Source organism: Nelusetta ayraudi, unplaced genomic scaffold (assembly GCF_046127955.1).
Source record: "Nelusetta ayraudi isolate G7.1 ecotype Tasmania unplaced genomic scaffold, CSIRO-AGI_Nayr_v1 ptg000011l, whole genome shotgun sequence".
In the NCBI taxonomy this organism is placed as follows: domain Eukaryota; kingdom Metazoa; phylum Chordata; class Actinopteri; order Tetraodontiformes; family Monacanthidae; genus Nelusetta; species Nelusetta ayraudi.
In genome coordinates this window covers 22520500-22542310 of record NW_027466061.1, presented here as the reverse complement: position 1 = coordinate 22542310, position 21811 = coordinate 22520500, and the positions used below count along the sequence as shown (strand labels likewise).

The 21811-nt window shown below is 43.4% G+C and overlaps 1 protein-coding gene across 4 annotated transcripts in view; it reads right to left on the bottom strand.

Moving 5' to 3' along the window:
- Positions 1-5038: 5038 nt before the first annotated feature.
- Positions 5039-21811, bottom strand: part of LOC142885482 (receptor-type tyrosine-protein phosphatase mu) — a 170496-nt gene continuing 153723 nt past the window's right edge. For 2 of the 4 annotated variants that reach the window (XM_076021959.1, XM_076021962.1), the window contains 10 exons: positions 21139-21255; positions 19580-19734; positions 18034-18169; positions 16149-16298; positions 15010-15183; positions 12683-12814; positions 9519-9644; positions 7629-7792; positions 7279-7414; positions 5039-6275 (listed from right to left, as the gene is read on the bottom strand). In XM_076021959.1, the coding sequence (XP_075878074.1) occupies positions 6222-6275; positions 7279-7414; positions 7629-7792; positions 9519-9644; positions 12683-12814; positions 15010-15183; positions 16149-16298; positions 18034-18169; positions 19580-19734; positions 21139-21255 (1344 nt within the window). In that variant the 3' untranslated portion in view covers positions 5039-6221. The remainder of the gene's footprint in view (positions 6276-7278; positions 7415-7628; positions 7793-9518; positions 9645-12682; positions 12815-15009; positions 15184-16148; positions 16299-18033; positions 18170-19579; positions 19735-21138; positions 21256-21811) is intronic. The other 2 variants (XM_076021961.1, XM_076021960.1) reach the window with 2 other exon arrangements.

The window sequence follows — 21811 nt, the reverse complement described above, 5'->3', positions numbered from 1 at the left end:
AAGTGGTGAGGTTGGTGGAGTGGTGTAGTGATCACAACCTGGCTCTTGACACCACCAAGACCAAGGAGGTGATTATCGACTTCCGTAGCGCCAGGCGCTTCGTCCACACTCCACTCCTAATCAGAGGGGAGGAGGTATCTGTAGGAGGAGGGCGTCTACTTTCAAGTTCCTGGGCGTGACTGTGGCTGATTACCTGTCCTGGGGGTGCAACACCACCTCTCTTGTGAGTAAGGCACACCACCGCCTTTTCTACCTCAAGAAATTAAAGAAGGCAAAACTTCCACAGGGACTCATGGTAAACTTCTACCACACCGCAGTAGAGAGCGTGCTCACCTATGGGCTACTGGTGTGGTTCTCCAGCTGCACCAAGGCAGACAAGGAGGCACTCCACAGAGTCGTCAAGGCTGCGGAGAGGATCATTGGGAAGAGCCTCCCAGAGATCTTGGCAATCTTCACCTCCCGCCGCCTTCGCCGGGTGAACAACATCCTACTGGACCAGTTCCACCCAGCACAGCATCTTTTCCGGAGACTGCCTTCTGGTAGGAGATTCCAGTCCATCCGCTCCAGGACCAGCAGACTGACCAACAGCCTGTACCCTCATGCTGTCAGACTGTTCAACGAACAACCCCCCCCAACCCCAACACTCCTTGATAACATAACTCCACCACCTCCATAACTAACATCAATAACTGTGAACTGGACTGCATTGCTGCACTGTACACTATCCACCAACTATTGCAGACTGCAGCCCCCCCCCCCCCCCCTCCATTTACATAAGTATGGTGGACTATTTGCTATTTGCACACAACTGGACTGTCAATATATCATACGCACTAGCACTATTGCACTTTGGTGTGCTTTTTTATTTTTATTTTCTATTTATTTATTTATTTCCCCCCCTCATTTCTTTATGATTATTGTTATCGGTACTGATGGCAGTGGTGATGGGGATGCTCCAAACAAATTTTGTTGTTAACGTTGTTCAACAATGACAATAAATAAATAACTTGACTTGACTTGACTTGACTATATTACATACTATTAATCTATAAATGTTACCATTTATCAATTCATCTACATTCGTTTATTTATTTAAGACGGAGAATAATTGGACAAGCTGTCTACAATTTATGTGAGGGGCAACATTAGCTTGTCATCACCATCCTGTGGCTAGCTAGCAACAGTGTCATTGTGTTTAACTGAATTCTTGCTGAGGTGAATTTGGAGTGCAGCAAAAAAAAAAAAAACATCTTTCCTACCCGCAGCAATGTTCCCTTTTCTGGCTTTAATAATAATAATAGTAATAAAAAATATCACTGAGCTCTGACAGAGCTGCTCCATCAATGCTAGTCTTTTTAGCAGCAGCTATAGACTCACAGTCGCTTCCGGCATTTCTTCTTCTTCTTCTTCTTGGGCTTCGACAACAGTTAATTCCTGGTTTGGTCACAACTGGAGGGAAACTACAAGTAATTTAATCTATGATACCCTGAGATCTAGTTCATAGCTTGTGTCCAGTGGTGCTTGCACAGATATTCGGCAGACCTGCACATTTTGTGCGGCTGTTTGGGATGGAAAAATAGCTTCGATGGGAGTGATGACATAGAGGCAGAGAGAAAGAGAAGAGAAGAGGCAGAGGGAGGGAATCAGAGAATAATCTCTAGAGACAGCAGCAAACTTGTGCTCCAGTTGCTGCCCTTTGACCTGCACGTGCACCCGGATCTGCAGTTCCCTGACGATGCATGTGCACATGTCTTTCGGGAACCTGCAGTGATGCGTTTGCACCAGGGCTGCAGGCTTCTTTGTCTGCAATCTAGAGAGCATCTTCTGACTATGGGAAAATGTGCCACTTAATCTTTCACAGGCAATTGCAGGGAGATTAATTATTCATCGGTTTACCCAGTACATTGTTGCATCAGCGTCGAGGGGACAGTGTGAGAGCGCTCGTGGATTCCATTACCTCTGCAGGCTGAGGAGAGAGACAAATTATGCAATTCCTCTTCTCAACTGCAAGGATAGAAGCTGACGATATCGTCAGGTAATTTCAAACAGTTGGCTCTCTGCCTGGTCTCATAAATGAGCAGGACTCCTAAAATGTTAATGTTTGTGCAATATTCTGTTAATAATGTAAACCTAATGAGCTAAAAGCTCATATTTTTGGTGACCCCAAGGCTTCATTAGAGTGAGCCGTGATCCTCTTCTGGCGGTGGGGGCTTTCACGATCGTTGTTCAGAGTAGATCTCTCGCTCAACATTGCCATCTGATGGACGACCACTTTGTAGCACTTCATCAAGTGGCGATAAGATCAGAACAGCATGGCGCGCCTTATCGCAGCTCATTAAAAAAACATGAGGAAATGTAATGCTGTGTCATTTTGGAAAAACATGCCACTTGATTCTTGCTGCCTTGACGCTATCTGTCTGCTGTAATAATTTCCTGCTATAATATTTGGAAATATTTTGGTCATTTTACAATTGCATGAGATAGTGCGTTTTTGTTGATGGCTTATGTTAAAAATATTTCTACTAATTTGTTTTCAATTATTGTAATGTTGAATTGGGGTGTGGAGTATCTCCGTTATTATACATTTACCATGCAGATCTATTCCCGAATTAAAAAAGGCCCTCTTGTGTGTCAGGGGGTTACAGCGACCTATTCATGTTGCTGAACTGGAAATTGTACATTTACATCTCTCATTTCAAAAATGTAAGAAATTGATGAATTTCTTATGCAGCGTGTCTACTTTAAAAGAAAAACGCAGCAATCCCGTGCAGATGTTTTCTGTGTTAATCTTTATGCTAATCTCCTTGTGATGCACTGCGTGGATGCGTGCGTCTACGTTGTACGTTGTCTGCCATATGTTGTATCAGTGCACTTGGACTTACTGAACATCTGTTACTGAGGAGTCATCTTCATCTTCCTTCTTCTTTGCTAACTCCATCTCATCCACTCTTTTTTTTTTTTTTTTTTTTTTTATAGGCGAGCAGGGAAATAATTTAACAGCAGCCCTGCGGTGAAATATGAAACCATCACATTGTGCCACAGTGCCTGCCGTCCCGAGCAGCCTGAATGTTCTGAAACGGGAGAAGATGGCAGAGAAGAGGTGGACTGAAAATATTTTTCTTTTGCACCACTGAGGATTCCATACTGGGGCCTTTTTGCCATGTTGACTTGTGGGGTCTTTCTTTGAAAAACATCATTTTCAGCCAACGGTGACGTTTGAAAGAGTAAATCAGCAATTACAGCTTTGTGTCAAAAATATACCTCAAGACAGACAGGCAAAGACACAAGCGGTATAATGTTTGGTTTCTGACCTGTTCCCGCGTGGACAGGGCCTAAGCAGAAAACAAAAAAAGCAGTCATTTTTGAAGAGGCGAGCCTTTACTACCCTCTAGTGGTCGTTTTTGGGCATTGCTGATTGCTGTAGGGGACTATATATATATATATATATATATATATATATATATATATATATATATATATATATATGTATATATGTATATATATATATATCTTTTGATTCTCTTATAATGAGCATGTATACTTAAACAAAAAATGTGTGTGTGTGTGTGTCTCTGTGTGTGTGTGTGTGTGTGTGTGTGTGTGTGTGTGTGTGTGTGTGTGTGTGTGTGTGTTAAACCCATCTCATGTGTTGTTTTCTGGTTATTTGGTGAAAGAAAAATCGATTGGAAGCAGTCATGTGTGGCATTAGATAACTTTCTTCATTCATCATTTTAAAGGAGGTGTTTAAGATAACCACTACAGGGAGGAGAAATACCTCGTTACAAAGCACGAACAGAATTAAAGATTCTGTGATTACAAGGCTTACAAACACTGCATCAATACATTTAGAATAAAAAAATATATTGTCAGATTAAATGACTGTATAAGCTTATCAATTGCAGTTTCTTGCTCTCCACAGCAGCATTTAACACCCTCTACAAAATGAAGTAAGGACAGTTACGATACGGCAATGCAAGTTATACTGCTGTGCACTTGAAGATTTATAATTCATCACTTTATGAGTGTATCCTTTCCTACATATCGTTCACAGGACTGAGGAGGAGACAACTTTAGATGTAAAACTAAGCAGAACCCCCCCGTAATTTCAGCAATTTATGTTAAAATCATGCAACACTTTAAAATTACTTATTCTATTAAAGTAATGAGAACTACAAGCTGAAATTTACATTCACAAAGATTTTCTGGACAATATTGTGCTAAATAATGTGGATATAAATGTCAATATCAGATTTCAATTACTTTATAAAGCTTAAACTACATTAAAACCTTGAATTGAGAATGACTGAACGTGAATGTTAGGTGGGAACCCCTCCCAAACCCTTTTAAATGGAAACTATCTTTCTTTCTTTAAAAATAAATAAATAAATCTACGTAAGCATTACGTGGCTACCAGCACTTGTTAGCCAGTCTGCATTATTCACAGCAAGCTAAAGGTTAAGATGGATCTACCACAAGGTGCCAATTTTTATTTAACGAGACGTTGGTAAAGTCCATGCTTATTGTGGATGCTTATAAAATGGGGTAAATAAATAAATACACATGCATAAAAACCGCACCCACAATCTCCACTGATTGGTTACAGTTCAGTTTGATTTATAGAAGTATTTCATCTTAAAAAAAGGTAAAAAACAAAAACAAAAACCAAACAACAAAAAACCTGGTACCCGCTTGTGACCTGGGATTGACTGTCGAAAAAAATAGAAGAAAAAGACATTCTGGACAATCTGACTAATCTACATTGGCCACATACTGTATTCCCATATAACCAAATTCCCTGCATCCTCCTCTCTCAATCCAGCTAACTTCATGTCTATTTTCTCTACATCCATAAATTTCCTCGGTCCTCCTCTAGTTCTCCTGCCTGCCAGTTGCAACCTCAGTATCCTGCTATTGACATATTTACTGTCCCGCCTCTGTATATGCCCGAACCATCTCAGTCTGGCTACAACTCCAAAACATCTAACATGCTCTGTCCTTCTGACGTACTGAATCCCGGTTTTACCCACCACAGGGTCCCTCAAATACAAATTATATCAATGTGCATAACTATGGTGAAGTGACAATTATAATATAACAAATACAGTTTGAATAATGAAAGAAATGTCGATGAAGATGGAAAATGTTTGAGCTTCATTACAGTGGGCGTCTTCTACATCACGCCACCAGGTGTCAGTCGAGAGCCATCTTATTCAGATCCCCATCAGAAATAAGGCAGACGCACAGTCAACAAGTCTTCATATTGCAGATACATTTATATATCTTTTAATCTTTACAATGAAATTCTTCTGTCACATAGGATGAACCCCTCCCCTGAAAAAAAAAAAAAGAAATCACACAATACAGTCAAAAAAACCAAACCTATAGAACCTATGATTGTCACTTACTGCGAGTCACAAATAAAGTACACACTGTGAATAAATAATCTACAGAAATATGTACAATATGCACAACAAGAATTCAACAGAAGTGCAAATAAAGCTTTGGATCACCCCGTACAGGAAATAAGGTAAGCAGATGTAGCCAGCGTGTAAGCATGAAGCAATAATGACCTACAAGTCAGAAAATTACAGGACATTTAGTGACACTTAGGCTTTGAGCTCCTGCAGTTTGTGACTTTGAAGCAAAAAAAAAAAAAACACAAACAAAAAAATAAAATAAAGAAGGAAAACAATTCAGAAAGAATAAAATGAACACATTACATTCTGTACAACGTATAGCATTCCACGGAAAACTGGAGAGTATTTAAAATGCTCGTTGTCTCCAATGAGGATCAAGGCATCAACCACGGGACGACAGGCAGCTGAGAGAGAAAGAGGCAGAGCGGGAGGGAGGAGGATCCAGAGAGGAGGCGACCCAAGAGAGAAAAAAAAAAACCCTATAATCAAACGTCACCGTGTGCTCCTGCTTTGCTGCAGCTGAAGGAAACAGGCTGCCGTGTGTTTATCACTGTACAACTCAGCCGCCTCGTCCCGTCCACACCAACTGAAAATGAAGCTGCACCTGTTAGTGTGTGTAACCTGTTTGTGTGGTGCACACACACACGCGCGCACACACACACACACACACAGACACACAAGCACTGATGCCACACACTTGCACAATGCACAGTGTGCATAATGCAAACAATGTGAGGTGCAGCTTTGTTTTTTTGTTTTTTCATGAAAGTCCAGAAAGTCCCATTGGGGTTGTGCCGCTGTGACTTAGCCAGAGTTTAAATACTCCAGCGCAACTTCATAGCAAAACTTGTACTGGTCCTGTAGGAGACAAAGGAGAGAGGCGTGTTAGAAGGATGGACTAAGTCGACCTACTGATGAAACAAAAACCAGCAGGGGGTGATAAAACAGACAGGCTACAGTTTAAGAAGAACTTATTTCTAACGCACTGCATTTTAAATCTCTTTTTGGTACAATCACCCGCAACACACACGCTCCCTACTGGTAATCTGTTCACAAGTGGACGTAAACCACACATCCAGAGCAAATACAAGAATTTGGTTTGGTTCACAATAAACAACAACAACAAAAAACATGGTATTTGTTTATATCTACCTAATGCCCCCTCATTTAATGTACAAAAAATATTTTTCATGACATTTGAGGTTGTGGAATAATTTGAAGAGAGTCTGGAAGGAAGAGACGGAGGACAACTTATGAAAAATAGTCCAAAAACACCAGTTTGTCAGAACAGAAGTGGGTTTAACTGGCATGTTCTTCCCTCTATGTCTTCTCACAACCGTCAAGTCGATACATCCATGTTAAAACATACATACATACATACATACATACATACATACATACTAAAATCTATATTCCTAGTCCGCGTCAACAGGTTGTTTGATAGTCCACACAGAAATCTCCTAACCAAATAATCCACAGGGCACTTTTCACAATATTTCCAATAAAACAGTTTGATTTAGATTGATGATTGGAATAATTATATAATTATATTTTTTAGAAGCCCTTGGACCGTTGTGTGTATATTTAGAAATCCACTGACGATATACTGTACGATCAGGCGTACGAAAAAATTTTTAAAAAAAATTAGATTGCTGCCAGACACATTTGGTTGGGATAAATATTCTAAGCAGCTACCCCACTGACCTGTAGTGGCGTTTGATTTCTAGCTATTTTTTTTCCTTTCAGGACATAACCTTTTTTTTTTATTTTTTTTTTTATTGCAATTACTCATTTTGTTTTCTTTTAAACCACAAGCACAAATGGCTGAACGGCACGAGTCCGGTCCTGTGGCGGCCCTCACCAGTAGGTCCACCATGTTGGGCTTGTTGTTCCGTAGCGTCTTCACGGCGTGGAAGACATCCACGGATCGCTGGTGCTGGAGCATCTCACACACGATGCTAATGGCACAAAATGTCCCGCTGCGACCGCCACCGTTCCTAGAGAGTCACCACACACACACACACACACACACACACACACACACACACACACACACACACACACACACACACACACACACACACACACACAGTTGAGCGCACAAAGGCCGATGCACAAAGCGAGGCAGTGTTTATTTTTCGGTGCAGTACAGCTCTCCGGCCAGTAGGTGGAGATGTTTCCTTTCTTTAAAAGACGGAAGCGACCACTTACAGGCAGTGCACCACGGTGCGGCCCTCGCCGCCGTCGTACTCCTCCTGCCACTTGTCGACCTGTCGGATCAGCTTGAGGAAAGAGCGCTTGGACATCGGCGTGTCCCGGTACATGGGCCAGCCCAGGAACTGGAACTGCTGCACCATCCGGTAGCCATCCTGCGGCTGAACGACGAAAGAAAGAAAGAAAGAAAGAAAGAAACCCTCCCGTCAGGTCAGGTTAGCTCACAGTGGGGATGCCAGGCTTGGTGGATGTTTAATTATTGCGAAAAGCCAGACAGTTAAGATGCAGGGGGGCGGGCTAAGCTCTGGCCCGGTTGAGGAAGGTCACCGGGGGAGACGCACGCTGATCACGTGACAGGCCGACGGATCAGCGGCGTTACCTCGAGAGACGAAGAGTTAAGATCTAAAGACCGTGGCCAGGTCCAAATCACACTCAGGCACCGTTGATCAATACGCCACTTGTCACCGATCATGTTTGAATGGACCAGGTCCATTTCCCTACTGGTGGCCAGACACAGTCACGGCAGGCAAATATGTGAGGAGCGGTTCTCGTCAACAGAGGGCGGCTGAAGGGAGCTGGTGAGTCCGGGTGAAGCTGCCACGGGTCAGGACGCTTCTCTGTGCAGTTATGTCCCGGAGTGGTTCGATAAAAGGTCACTTCACCCAAAACCACAGAGCAAATATGTGCTATTTGTCTGACTTACTCCTTGTCTCGCTGTGAGTGTCCCCCCTCCCCCCACCCCCCTTCATTCCTCTCCACTTTGAAGGTGTCTGTCTGGCATTTTTATTTTTTTTTATTTTTTTAGCTCCACTTGCATCTTTCTCAAATCTGTGTCCACGTTGCCAAGGACTGTTTTCATTTATTTAGCGCACGGGTAACTCCAAGCAAGACGAGACGAGTGGGGCTGTGAGAAAGCAGTTACCACCAGCGTGGGGGCCATCTGTGGCCCCTCAGAGAGAAACTAAATTAATCTGCGCAGCCAGTCGTGGAAAATACCGGGATAACAGATCTGGGGGACGTTCTGCTTTGCTACTCTCCTAAAGTTTCGCTCCACTTTCACAAGAGAATGGCAGCAGTCTGGAACATTGGATGAAAAATAAAAAAATTATGATCAGGTCTAAACTGGCTTTAAAAATGTGGAAGATCACAGACGTACTGACAATTTCAGCTGTTTTTTTTTTTTTTTTTTTTCTAAATGAGGGCTTAATCCTCATGCAAACAGAATGATTTGTAATTTGTAGAAAATGTGGCAGGATGTCACATGATCAGATGATCCGATGTTACTTTGGTAGAAAATCAAATCTAGAAGGGTCTAATATGGGTCATTCGCTGTCTCTGGATGCAGTGGCATGTTTTTGATTGTAAAAGTACACACGATCTGGTTGCTGGCGACTGCAGGATCTATGTCGCAGGCGGCCTTGACTTCGCACAGTAGCAAGTAGAACAATTGACAGCACACCTTTAGGGTGTGTTAGGAGAAATAGTTGTTTCATCCTTGGGATCATGTCTTCAGCATTAGAGTATCTTGTGCTTTATAACAAATGGACCGGCAGACTGAAATAACTTCCAGTCGCTGTTGAGAACCCAACTTCATCTCTCTACCTTTTTTTTTTTTTTTTTTTTTAATACCGACGTGTGAAGATTTCCCGCGCTGTGACTGTGCTACTAGAGCGGCAAACAGAACAGAGTGACTCGGCACAGCTTGAATGGACAGGCTGGCATATGAGTGGGAAGTGCGAGGTGCACAGTCACAGCACAAACTGGCTGCAGCGGGCAGCAAACAACAAGCCGAGGCATCCTAATCGGAATCATTTTCAGTTTGCTCGTCTTCCCACTCCTCCCCTCCGCCCCCCTCTGCTAACATAATTCCCCGTGGTGTCGCCGTACCCGCGCTGCGTTGTAGATCCGGAATATTCTGCTGATGATGTCCTCCTCCAGGTCGGCCGAGACAAACTCCACCTGGATCGGCCCGTGGCGGTGGACTCCGTTTTCTGGCCAGTACTGTGGGCACAGCTAAACAAAACAGGCACGGACACACACAATATGCATACACGCACACAAACAGGTCCGAAGCGCACATACAAACGAGGGCAACACACACACAGATGAGAGACAGAAAAACACACAAGACAAAGACAACATGAAAAATTCATTAGTTTTACAGTCTATACTTGTGTTCATTCATTGAAGGCAAATTTGGCAAAGATCTGACTTTCTATTACCCACATGTGGCATATATTATTATTATTATTTTTTTTTTTAATAAGACCAAGACACTTTCTTATGTGCTCCTAATTTAGATATATAATGCGAGTTTAGTCTGAACAGTCATGCTGTATTTCACGTGATGTATCGTCACTGAAGTTGGACAGACAATCCTGCAATCCCGCAATCCTGCGCTGCGTGTGCCGTTCACATATGAGCACGATGGAAGTTGCAATGTTGTGAATATGTAGACTAGAACATGATTTGCTGTGACTGTGAGGACATTCTTCCAGCACTTGTTCTATGCCTATCCTTTTGTTCTATGAATTTAAACATTAGCTCATTAAAAGCTTTTACTCTGAGTCGCTATGTTGCAAACACATACTAATCCTTCAACGCCACTTTCTTTGTCTTTTTTGTTGTTAAAGAGTAAACTAGGAAGTGCAAGAGAGAAAAAAAGCCCCAGTTATGATAGAAACAAGCAAACAAAAAATAGTAGACATAATCAATCCCATGTTAACTAAAAGACAGCTAATTGGTGATAATACGGTCAACAATTATGGATCTAAGGAAGACTTTATTAAATGACTTTACATTCTAAAAGAAATATGAAGTGCAAGCCAGGAGTAACACTGTCACATGTTTAACCATATCGAGCGAAACCAAACCGAACCTGAGCTGCCCTCCCTGCCTTACGCCTTTCACGATGGCTCGTGAAGGGCGGGAAGCTGCCCTTCCTGCCTCGGGCTCTCCACACAAGCGCGTGGAAAGAGTGGGGGGACCCCAAGCAGAACCATACCGCCAAACCTAACGTGCTTGATTGTATAATAAGAATTGTTAATTTCGACAAAGTGACCCTGTCTGAACTACTTTAACTGATGGCATTTACTTGACCTAGTTCAATGCTTTTGGAGAATTTACTTTCACTACGTTCTGTTTATAAAAACGCAGAGGAACTTCTGTTATATGTTCATTCTAGCACCACGCTTGGATGAAAAAGGGGCCAGCTACTGTTGTAACAAAATCTTTGGTTGCACCCCTGAAAAGTAGCATTAAGCTGTCTACCACTGCAGGAAGGAGGTTTCCAGGCTGAGTGGGCGGACCCTGTAGCGAATGTTGGAAGGAGGCGGTACATTGGTATAAGAAACAGAAGCTGCCCAGAAGCAGCACATGAAACGCTGGGTTGGAAGAGAATGAAAGTCTGTTTTGTCATCTATCACCACTGATCATAAGTCAAGTATTGAAAGTGACATATATAAGCAGCGCAAGCTGATGCTACTCAAGTATTCATGTCTCAGCTCCAGGGTTGACCTGGAAGCACGAAAGTACTCTGCAATTTCCTACTGTCAACTTTGATTAAACAGAAAGCCAGATTTGTTATGAGGTTGGTGAGAATCTCAACAATACATTCAGCAAATGTAAATTTATGTATATATTATGCTAATGTGATCTCATTCTAAGTTAAATAAGCCTGACTCTATCATTCTACACGCATTTTACAGAATTTCGATTTTAATCACCTTTTTGTATTTTCATGAATGGATGATAGTGGATGCACTGGATTTCCTAATGGATGACGTTTGGGATCTGAGGAGACAGTATGAAAATCTCTCTTTTGGGACCCCCGCTAAACATTTTTTAGGATCTATTGCTCTGGGAGAAGTACCTAATCTCTGGGGGACGATCATCCAAAAATCATCAGGTTAGACTCAATACAGTGAAGCCACTTCCTGCTTCTCTTCTGCGCAACTGTCCCCCAAAAAACAAACAAACAAACAAAAAAAACTTTGTCTGAAACAAAATGATTTATTACAGCAACTAAATATTAAAAAGTATTAGAAAGCAGTCGCTGTTGTGGAATGCAGCAGTGGCAGCAGCATTGCTTGAAAGTTTGGGCTGGGTGCGTGGAGGTGGTGGAGGTTTGGAATAAAGCCCTTCAAAGAGGCTTTCAAATCTCCGCCGCTCCTCCTCCTCAGGAGGGAAGGCCCCGCTAAGAAGGCGCACCTGCGGAGCTCGCTGCCGGCCTCGCCGCGCCGGCGCCGTCTGCCCGATGTGTGCGCACAGATGGACAGCGGCAGACGTGCCTACCTACCGAGTCGTGAACAAACAAGAGGAAAACTCTCTGACTCTACCTGGGAGTGATCTAAATCGCGGGATTGTGAGGAAAAAAAAAAAGACACGCCCACCAGCTGGCAGCCGCGGAGAGACCTCGCTCTCCCAGAGCCCCGTGGAAACTTCACAAACTCAACAGATGCAAAAAAACAAAAGCCGCCGATGTGGGAGGAAGAGAAGAAGCGAACCTCCACCGCCCCTGATCTCCGTCGACTCCCGCACCCCCTGCTATCCCTCACTCCCCCACTTCCCCCCACCCGGGCCGTCTTCGAGGCTGGCTGGCTGACTGGCAGGCTACAGTGAGAATATCGAATGAAAGGCCTTCTCCATGCAGCCAGTCAGCCGGTCACCTGGGGAGAGGGGGATTTGGATGGGGGAGAGCAGCCTGGCTTCAGGCTTTGATCCCCAGGTGTTATGACAGAGCCTCGGGCTGAGAAATCTGGAGAGTCTCTTCTACCGCCGAGCGGCCGGCCTGCTCCTCCACCCGCCCACGCCTTCCACGCCGAGCTCCTCTTTCCAGTCTGCAGCGTCTACCTCATTCCAGACATTTTCAGTCGGCACCTAAGACGTGTTTGTCGGCGTCCCTGGACCCCCTCCCCCCACCCACCTCTCTATGGGCCCATCACAAGGTCGTCGCTAAGACCCGAAACTGCAAATTTGTCCCTTTTTTCGAGGCTTTATGACATAGTGATGTCTCATTCCAAAGTTGTGCGCGAGTACCAGATCGGTTTTACCTGCGCCGGGTCGACGTCGTTGAGCATCACTATGGACGTGCAGTGGTAGTCCAGCACCAGCCTCCAGAAGTCCTTCACTGTGTTGGGCAAAGGGTGTTGCGTCACTATGAACGCAGACGGCTGCTTGTAGCTCTGAAAGAATAAGATGGGGATAAACAATTGCTGACTACACAGAACAAATTAGTGGCATTTCAAAACCACATTGGGCAAACTTCACTCGAGCTGTGTTCTCTTTAGAGCCATTAGCCAGCCAAAGAACTCCTCGGGAATGAGGAAAGTCCATCCTCTACTCCTTTAGCATGCTCCATTTTCAAAAGGTGTGTGCTTAAAGTTCTGGAAAGCTGCCATTTGTGATGTCACAGAGGGCTGTGATCTCTCACTGATTGGCCCGGTGTTCAACCCACCGTCTGAGAACAGTTTGTTGCCAAAACGTGTTGCTGGAACAACAAAGAACAAGTTTTAGCAGGAATGTGAGGCTCCTTGTTTTTTATTTTCTCTGAGTTTTCTGGAGATCAAAAGAGCTTTTTGAATTATTAATCATGCAAGGCTCCTCCAGAATGGGAGGAGAATTAAAAATAAAGTTTTGAAAATCTTGATCACGTAGGACCTTTTAGAACAGGTTCTAAAAATGTGTTCAACGACTTTAAAGCAGGGGTGGGCAAACCTTTTGACTGTTGGAGCACAATGGGTTGTAATATTTGACAGAGGGGGCCCGAGCAGTAGCAGATGGATGGAGAATTGTGATGATACATTTCCTCACGTGAGGAAAAAATACATCATGGGATATGTAGAAAACATGCTTTAATGTCAATTGAAAATAAATAACGCAACAAAACAAAATATGTGTCTTTGAAGTCCCATGGTATTAAGCTCTTTAGTGGTATAACTCTTAAAACACTGAAAAAACAGTTGAAATACAGCTATTTTATGACTTACTTAGTTTTCATATAATTTCTTCAAGTTTCCACGGGCCTGAATTAAAAGCTTAAAGGGCCGCTGGCTTGTAGTTTGCCCATACCTGCTTTAAAGTCATGACTAGAACTTTATCTGTGCAGTCCAGGTATAAACCCCAGAATGTCCTTCAAAACAGGAACTCAAAAGTTTTCTTTGGAGGCTCTAACATGACTTATTTCAAGATTTGAATTTCAACATATTTCATTTCGAGTGTATCTTTCTTTGGCCTGCTGTCCATTTTAGTAACTGTGACAAACAATAGAAACAGCTTTTTTTTGGCTTTCTTCCCTGAACGTTTTGAGCCAGCAGGTGGGGGGGCTGGGAGGCGGGGTAAGTTGCCAACACGCTCATGGGAAAAAAAAAAAAAAAAAAAAAAATGGAAATTCGAACATTTACATTCGCTGAAAACTCCATCTGCTCTTGGAGATCTTATGAAATGATTGCAAACCCAAGGGCGTCCACTAAATGGAGCATCAAGGTCAAGCTTCTAGCCATTAGCCACATGTTAAAATTCTTTAGAAATACATTTTCTCATGAAAAAAAAAATAAATCTGCAGTCCGTTCTCTACGGTTCGACAAAAAAAAAAAAAAAATACAGCCGCACTTGTACGTTGCAAGGCGACATCATTATGAATGTGAATAATGTTACAGCACACCCTGATCTTTCCATAAAAAAAGCTTAAAAAGCTTAAGAATAGCTTCTTATTCCATTTTTTCAATGAACAATATATAGTTAGTCCCACCAGGAGATGGAACTGTCACTTGCTAAGCCCACCACCTGCAGTCCTGTTAGCAGTAATAATTAGGGATTCACCGATGCCACTTTTTTACAGAGCGAGTAGAGTGCGGGTACTTGCATTTCAGTACTCACCAATCCCGATTCTGAGTACTTAATAAGGCCATTACACATTATAGAATTACTTTGACTTTTTATTTTATTTTTCCACAGATGTGTAATTTGAACAACATCCCTCAGCATGTTTTTCTAGACCATGGGGCGACTGTCACAGGTTTCACTGCAGTACAAACACAAATTTAACAAAATTGTCATATTCATACGTATACAACTGGTGTTGGTGTCGTGCTATCAGCACGTATTTTACAAGTACAAGTAGAGTACTAAACCCCGGTATCAGTCCTGATACCTGATTCCTGATACCGACATCTTTATCGGTGCAAAATTGTTAACCTCAATGATTAACCAACAGCAGCAACATGCTGGATAGTTTCAGCAGGGCTAAATGTCAGATTCCCACTTTGGTCAGAGGTTAAAATGGTGGGATTTTCCCATTGTGCGGTTGAATTCCCCCTTTTAAAACTCTTCTTAAAAGACAAAAAGCAGCAGGTAGCTTGGAGGAATGTTTGACACTTACATCCATGAGCGCTGCGTTGATGTAATTGGAGCTCTCTCCGTCGATGGTGATCAGGAAGGGGAGGCACCGGTCGGGAGGCAGGACGTCCATGCAGCGGTTCTTCTCGTGGTTCCTGGGCAGCAGAGCAATGCTGCAGTCCTCCACCCGCAGCGTGGGAGTCACCATGTTCAGGGTCTGCTGGCGGCGAAGCACAATGAGCGGTGGCGCCACGCAGCCGCCGCGGTCCCGAGAGCGCTAATTATCTGCCAATGCAGTGATTAATAATGCAACTCTTTAATCAGCTACATTAACGGTGGATTCCGACTCCCCTGGTGCGACCGTGATGGAACTTAGGATGCAACCCATATAACCCTGATTGGTCCAAAGCAGGGGTGCTGCCAATACAGATTAAAAGCAAGGTGGCATATTTGTCACTGATTGGCCCAGAGGGGGACTGAGCCGTTTATCAAGTGACATCATGTTGACTGTTGTCTGTCACGACAACAACTACTCCATATTGATTTAATACCATCCACGTGGTTGCAAAAGTTACAGAAGTATCTCAATGTTGTCGAGGACAGACAATTTCAAACCAAAGAGTCTCCAGAGCAAAAACTAAAGGGCTTTTTTTTTTTTTCCAGCCCCAGTAAAATGTGAAGGAGGAAAGTATCAACTGGAGAGTAGAAGAAGAAGAAGGAGAAGAAAGTATGGAAGGGAATTTACACTTGAAGCGGGGAAAAGGATGGAAAGGGAGCAACCAATTTTTGCAAAACTGTAGAAGCTCCAGGATTTTAAACCCAATATGTTGATGCATTTTGTTTTGATCATGTAAAGAAGTGGGAAATTAAGAGAGATTAAAAAAAAAACACTGCTAGTGTCGTGCCGAATTTTAGGCATTTCGAACTTCAGTCCTTTGAATTTACAGACATTTGTCTCAAAAGACCAAATTTGCAGGTGAATTTGCAAGACCTATAAAGATAATGATAATGACTGACTAAATGATGAGAGATGACTATAACTAATACACACAATGCCCATTTCCACATATTGGAACAAAGATCAACAGTGCGGGGAAACACTAGGATAAATCAGATACTGGTTATCACTCTTGAGTGCGATCCCTGCCATCCCCCACTGCAGACCCGTCCAAACGTCCTCACCCTGAACTCCTCCTTAATGGGGCTGGAGTTGGTCTGCGGGTCCAGCCGGTTCATGTCGTAGTAGACGGAGCGCAGCTGACTGGCGGGGATGGTGGTGTCGCCGCAGAGACAGGCTTCCAGAATGGCATCGTGGATAAAGACATACTGCTCCTGCAAAAAACAGCATCCTCATTGCGAACCCGTAGGACTTGTTGGACTAAAAAAAAAATAAAAAAATCCCATAAGCCGTCAGTAACTCTGCTGCTGCAACTACGAGTTCTGTGACCTTCCCAGCAATTTCAGCCCCCAGGCAAGTTTCTGTGACTAAAATTTGTGCTCGTCTGTGTTCTAAAAGGTCACATTACATTTTTTTTTAATTTTTTTTTTTTGCATTTTTTTTTTTTTGGTACATTGTGGATTTAATTAGTTGACATTGCAAAGAGGTAAGAGCACATTTTCAGAGTACTCGGCGCGACCCCATCACGTATTCACAACTTTAGAGAGGCTGAGACTCCTGTTGTTACTATTGCTATGATCTGATTGGTTTTGCTCTCAACGCCGAGCTGAGCCGAACAGGAGTTTATTTATTTATTTATTTTTTGCGACGCGTTCCATCCTCATCACGTCAGGCAGTCAAGCGGTCGACGTGGTGACACGTCTGGAGGGTTGATGCAAATCTTTTCTGAAGTGGCATTTTCAGCTGACACACCCCTCCCTCTCCCTTCTTGTCACTTCGGACCAGAATCCGAACACATTGCGCAGGGGTCACTGATTTACAGATTCACAAACACGTGTTGGTGTTTGTTAACGGCGCTTCGGAATGTCGACCGCCGACCCGAGAGTTTGACTGGCTCGGGTGAAGTGGGGTGGGCTGGGGTGGGGCAGGGCTGGCGGGCGGCCACGCGGCTCAGACAGCCATCGGCTGATTTGATGGATCTTATCCTGGCTCATAAACTGCAGGCAACAGCAGGGCTTTTCATTTCCGTGGACATTTTGAGGAGATAAAAAAAGAAGAAGGAGAAAACGAAGGAGTGCCGCACCAACGAGTCCAAACACCTGCGAGGCAGAACGCACACACGTGTGCACACTTTGAAGGTCACTGAACTTGAGGGGAGTGACTCAGGGGCGGACAACATTTGGTCTCCAGTTACTGAAATCCCAGTTTGTATACGTCAGCGATGAAACATTTGCCCATTAAGTCCAATGACGCCTGTGATTCGAGGGGAATTAAGGTGAAATGATGCATTCAGCGACACGATGGACACCTCCAGATGGCCGACATTCAGGAAAGAGACCTCCAGTCGGCCACGCTGGCGTTGAGCTCCACACTGAGCCATCTTTGCCTTTCGTGCAAACAGAACAGGCCGAATGCTCCCAGTTAAAAGCCTCTAAAGCGCTTTATCAGGACTACGTATTAGCAGGAAATAATAATGAAGTCAGAAAAGCTCCAGCCAAAAAGACATCCATGGAAAACATACAAATCAACCAGGTGACATTACAGGCACATTTAAACACACAACCCAAGAGGACTTGTCCTGCAGACGGCAGATAAAAGGTCACTTAGAATTTGGAAAGCTTGCTGACACAATGAACTATATCCCCTCGGTTCAATAGAATGCCACAAAAACTTGAAGCAGCACTTCAAAATGTTCGAAACAATTTAAGCTAATTGTGCTGTATTTTGTAATAAGAGACAGAAAGCATGTTGACGCATCTTTACAGATTGGCTCCTTAAATTGTCGCTGGAGCTGCTTCCCTTTCTTATTGTTTGGGAGCATCGTCCTCCTAAGGAGCTCAAGAAGGAGATGGAGGCTCCCTCAGAATTAGTGGCACATTCTAGTTGATCCACATTTGGACGCATCAAGCTGCCTTTTTTTTGCCCTCTGTCGAATCAGATACACCGTACCTCGGTCTGCACCATGTTGACCCTCCGTGAGCGCAGCTCCCTGACGCAGTTGTAGATGTCCACCACGCCCTCTCTCTCTGCCATGTCCAGCATGATGTCGATGACAATGAAGCAGCCTGTGCGTCCCGCCCCCGCGCTGCAGCAGAAAGACATGACAAAAACAAAATTACTTTAACTTTTTAAGTGTGAGAACAGTTCCACCAGTATGACTCCTGTAATTAGATTTTTATATGTCCAACTTGTCTTAAAGGGCCAATAAGCCATTTTCATCACTGTAAGGGCGTAAAAAAATGGTATGTGAGGCTCGAATGGTGTTCATTTTTTTTAAATTTATCTGTCTGTTGATATTGAGCTCTTTCTATCCTTTTGTTGACAAAGCCGCGTGTGCCTGTTAGCCCCTGTAAAGCTGCTCACTGTCGAGGTCTGAGGCTAGAGGTGTGTTGCCATCAAACAAAAGCAAATTGGAAGAAAACTTTGAGTTGATAAAAGAGAGGAGGTCAATATGTATGAAGCGAGTGTGGTTGCTGACTTACAGTTGTTAGAAAGACACTAACTGTTTGCAATGTTGCTAGTTGACGGTACAAATAACATTTTCACAAAAAATGGAAGCAACAGATTGTTCTTTTTTTGTACACCAATTACTCATTAGTGTGTCATGACAGCTGCTGTGGGAAAAATACACATTTGCTATGTCAAAGCTGTTTCCATCAGCTGAAATGAAAAGCATCCCTGGATATGAAACTCAGAAAAACTGTGGAAAATGTGCTAAATAAGCCACAAACTTTGATGTAAATCAGGATTTGCAATAATTCCAAAAACCTGTTGTACAAACTAATCAATAAAGTAAAAATAAATAGTTAAATTCAACACACTTCACTTCAACACAGAAATTCAGCTCTGCTGACCAAAAATGAATTACACTACGTTACGGTTTCATATGATAGTATTTTTTTTTTAATCATATTTTTTCTGGTAATCTGAAAATGGACTAGCAGCTTCCATTGTTGCCATCTAGTATAGAGTGCGCAGGCTTAGTATGATACATTTCATTTTTTACTTTCCTTCTTTCTTTTTTCTTTAAAACAACAATAATGAAGTCAAAATGCCTTGCATGGAGTTTTGCTGAAGAGATGACTGACAGTACTCTACGAAGGTAACTGGCTTTGCAAATTCGTCTCTGAATAGTAGCTCGAGTGCAGAGTGCAGTGCACGTCTTCATTTATTCAACCAAAGAAATAATAGATGAATATTCAGCAAATTAATTTTTTAAAATTCCTATTTAAAAAAGAAAAGAAAAGAAAAGGCAATTAAATATGCACAATAAAGCCCAGTGTGATATAAGCACTAGCCGGTGAAAACTCATATCATATCAGCCAACCCCAGCTGACCTTTTCCAAACAAAATCAAAATTTCATGAAATTGAACGAAATTTCATCCTCCAGTGGATGCGGCACCAGCCAGAACAACGACCAGAAGAAAGCAAAAGCAAACAATGAGGGGATGGAAATGGGAAGTGCGTGACACAGAGTGACCTGGAGAGACTGACCTGCAGTGGACCACCATGGGCCCCGCGTTGGCCAGGGTCTTGGACTTGACTCTCCTGATGAAGCCCAGCAGGCCTGTGGCATGATAGGGCACGCCGTGGTCGGGCCAGCCCGTGAAGTGGAACTGCCGGATCTCCCGGATCTCGTGAGCCCCCCTCTGAGGAACAGAGTCACGGTGTTAAACACACAGAGCGCAGCGGCATGCAGGGAGGAGGTCAACGGTGGTCGAGGTTTATCCAAAGGAAAACACAAGCGCGGGGCTGAATACAAACACGTGCTTCACTGTCGCTGCGGTGGAGGGTTTGGTCAAAAAGGGTTTGAAAGTTCCAGTGTGTAATATTTGTCTTAATTTATTATTTTTGGAGAAAAATCATAAAATATCACAAATTGTTCTTAGAACGATTCTCATATATATGTAAATAAGAATATACATAGAGCAATAACGGTCTAAGGGTTCCCATATTTCTCAGGAAGCCTGGTGTGGACAATCCAGTTGACTTGACAGCACATTTCGTGTTAAGGGTGAGCACACACGTCCTTAAATGAACCAATGAAAAAGAAGGTGGGCAGGTTTTTGTTCGCAGGCCACCGTAGTTCACTGGCAAGCTCAGGAGAGGGGTGAGTCCCAAAGAGAGAGAGCGCTGTAATCTAAAATGTAACCACATGATGTCGCTGTTTCTTCTTAAAAATCTCCAAATATTACACACTTAACCTTTAGCGGACAAACGGGATGTTCGAGGCTACGTTTCCACGACTGAAAAACCGCCTGCTAAAAACGGCTCAGCGGCCACACGGAAAGGAACGACCATCCACGCTCGCACTCACGCCTGCTGACAAAGTTGCCAGTTGGCCAAATACGCATGGAGCTAATGCAGAGTACCTGCAGAGGACCCCCACAGACACAGGGGGAACATGTAAACTCCACACATTCTGTTGATGACAGTCAAAGTGGAACTTCTGGTCACACACCTAAGCGCGTGAAGTCTGTTTTCAGCCGCCGACCCCTCCAGCAGGACACATTAAACTTCTGTAATCTAATGTTTAGAAAGACTCTGTTCGGTAAACCGCCGAGGCTGAAATGCTCCTGCCGAATTACAATGATTGCTGTTTGTATTGATGTTCTCATTTTACTGCAAGGATTTGCAAATTACAAAAGAAAATAAACACATTTTTGCGCAGTTATGGTTTTGAAATAATCTTTAATGCTATCACAAAAATGGCATCAAATTGCTAAACACAGCAAAGTTTCCTTTAACAAGTGACACTCGATCCATCCATCTAGTCCTTAGTCTAGTTGCAAACGGCCATGTATCATGTCAGCTGATACCTAGCTGAGACAGACCCGCATTGATATCTACAAGCAAGTCAACGTAATAGATAAAGATAAAGTCTCAGCAAACTTCGCAAAGCGCACGCCAGCTGCTTCCAGTGTGTTTACGCGCAAACAGCGTTATCGACGAGATCAACGGCCGAATCAATCAAAGATTGAGGTCAAGCGCTGGACCCTCCCGGTTGAGAATTGCAAGATGTCTTTACGGTCTTGAGGGGTCAAACACTGTACCTTTTCCACAGCGAAGGTCCTGATGACGTACTCCGACAGCAGCTCTGTCTCGATCAGCGTCACCTTGATGTCTCTGTAGATCTCAGTGTCATCTGGCCAGTATTTGCAGCACTTCACCTGGAGGTGACAAAGAGGAGTGTTTTTTTTTTTTTTTCCTTCTTTTGACTTTGAAGGCCTCGTGTTCCAGCAACTGCATGGAACTCAAAGCTACCAAAGCTCTAACATTTGCATGGACGTGTTGCACTGGAGTTGCAGAACCCCCTTTCTTTTCTTTGTCCCATATTGTCGCACATCATTACCTCCCACCTGGTACTCATGTATCAAAACCATTTCTTTCGAGTCAAAAAAAAAGAGAAGAGATTTGCCTCGTAGCATGTTCGACCCGGCATCGAGGATCCGCTGCAAATGGGAATCCTGCGTATCGATGGAAGAGCTCATTCTCACATTATTGCTTTTTCATTCGCACATCGATAATGTGAAAATGAGCCTAAAGGTAGAAGGTGTTCAGAGCTGTGGTGCAGAGATGGAAAAGGCGGAGGAGGGATGGGTGGTGTGTGTGTGTGTGTGTGTGTGTGTGTGTGTGTGTAACGATGCAGACTTGTCCATCATAATTGTTTGATTACCAGTAGGAAGAAATGGGACAAAACATAAAAAAAATGGTGAACTATAATCA